The sequence below is a fragment of the Penaeus monodon genome, chromosome 30, assembly GCF_015228065.2.
Source record: "Penaeus monodon isolate SGIC_2016 chromosome 30, NSTDA_Pmon_1, whole genome shotgun sequence".
NCBI classification, from domain to species: domain Eukaryota; kingdom Metazoa; phylum Arthropoda; class Malacostraca; order Decapoda; family Penaeidae; genus Penaeus; species Penaeus monodon.
Genome location: NC_051415.1, coordinates 23,763,184 through 23,765,012, shown reverse-complemented (window position 1 = coordinate 23,765,012; position 1,829 = coordinate 23,763,184). Strand labels below are relative to the sequence as shown.

At 47.1% G+C, this 1,829-nt stretch overlaps 1 protein-coding gene across 1 annotated transcript in view; it reads left to right on the top strand.

Annotated features, from left to right (window-relative positions):
- The window catches only part of LOC119592655 (alpha-2-macroglobulin-like), an 8,660-nt gene that overhangs the window by 6,123 nt on the left and 708 nt on the right, over positions 1-1,829 (top strand). Inside the window, exons 8-12 of the mRNA XM_037941568.1 lie at positions 47-154; positions 264-531; positions 655-806; positions 906-1,118; positions 1,349-1,750. Coding sequence (XP_037797496.1) covers positions 47-154; positions 264-531; positions 655-806; positions 906-1,118; positions 1,349-1,750 — 1,143 coding nt within the window. The remainder of the gene's footprint in view (positions 1-46; positions 155-263; positions 532-654; positions 807-905; positions 1,119-1,348; positions 1,751-1,829) is intronic.

The window sequence follows — 1,829 nt, the reverse complement described above, 5'->3', positions numbered from 1 at the left end:
CAGTTACACATGTAAATATACTTTTATCAATTTTTTGCATGAACAGGTGGACGAGACCAGTTTGAATGTCACTAGAACATGGTTAAGTTCAACTAAATCTGACCAGGATGGCTGTGTGGTTCCTGTTGGGAAAGTATTCAGTAAAGCTATGAAGGTATGGAATCCCAAAGGGGGCTTTAAAGTCTTTTTGTGTGTTTATTTGCTATCTCTAGAAAGCAATATAAATGAGATTGATTAAATTATCGTTCCACTTACTTCCACAGGGCGGTTTGGCTGGGAAACAATCTCGTGTGCCAATGACAGCGTATGTACTCATCTCCCTTTTAGAGTCTGGAATTTCTACTGACGCTCCATTTGTCGTAAATAGTATCAAGTGCATCCTGTCTGACTCCTCTAATGACCCATACGGCCTGGCTCTCAAGGCCTACGCTCTGGCCCTTGCCCAGCATACTAGTTCCAAACAAGTTTTACAGGAACTAATCGATTCGGCAACTATTGAGGAAAACCTCATGCACTGGGATCTGCCAAAAGGTATCTACCTTTGTTATTTAACAATCATATTTTACTCAAAATGTCTGTGTACATTGTTCATTCGCAACTGAAAGCTAAGGAGGGATTATCTTACAAAGTTCAACATTCGACATCCGGTGACAGGTAGGAGTAACGCACTGGCCGTGGAAACTGCTGGCTATGCCATATTGGCCATGATGGCTCACAATCCTGAGGAGTATACACTGCGGGCAAGAAAAGTAGTCAAGTGGATCACCACCAAGAGGAACGGTTATGGAGGCTTCTATTCCACGCAGGTTTGCAAATTCCTTCGGTTCATACAAAATAGTGTACATTAATTTTGTTTTACAACAGTATTCTGGTAATAGGCATAAAGCATAGCAATCGTTTGACAGGATACTGTAGTGGCTCTGCAGGCCTTGGCGGTCTATGAAACACTCACACACAAGGGTCCTCTGGATGTGACTCTTACGATCACAGCTACGGATTTCTCGCAGTCCATCACCGTGAATGAAGACAATAAACTATTACAGCAACTGGTGAATCTCCCAGTTGTCCCCACGCCGGTCGACATTACTGTAAAGGGCCAAGGGTGCACTGTAATTCAAGTATGTATTGCCAACACTATAAAACAGATTTCTTACATATTCTCCAATGCTAGTCCAGCGTGATTTATAGAAAACTGTTACTCTCAAATTGTTCTGTGGGTTAACTATAATAGTTTTGATGTCTTAAGGTGCTTCGCGGCACATTCTAACATACCCTGGTAATACTTGTGATATAATGCTATATCTGGGATGCCTTTGCGACATGACTGACACCGCCCTCCCAACCCCAGACGGTCCTTCGCTACAACATCATCAACCCCGCTCCGACGGACTCATTCAGCGTACGAGTGTCAGCCGCCCACGAGCCGGACTCGGGCTGCAAGCGCATGCGCCTCAACGTGTGCGCCGAGTACCTCCTCCCCGACGGCGAGTCCAACATGGCGGTCATCGAGGTGGGCCTTGTGTCTGGCTACATCCCCGAGAAGAGCGACCTAAAGGCGGTCGTGTACGAAGACTCGAGCGTGAAACGCTTCGACGTCGACGGCCCCAAGGTTTCCTTCTACATCGAGGAGTTCTCGCGCGAGGAGATCTGCTTATCCTTCGCCGCCATTCGCGAGGTGGAGGTGGAGCAGACGGCGCCGGCATCCGTTCTCGTGTACGATTATTACCAGCCGGAGGCGTTCGCCATGGCGGTAAGGAGAATGTAGTTCGGCCTTCTGGTGCTACATCTCTCACATCTTTATTGCCCTTCCTTTCTCCCTCCTCAGCGCA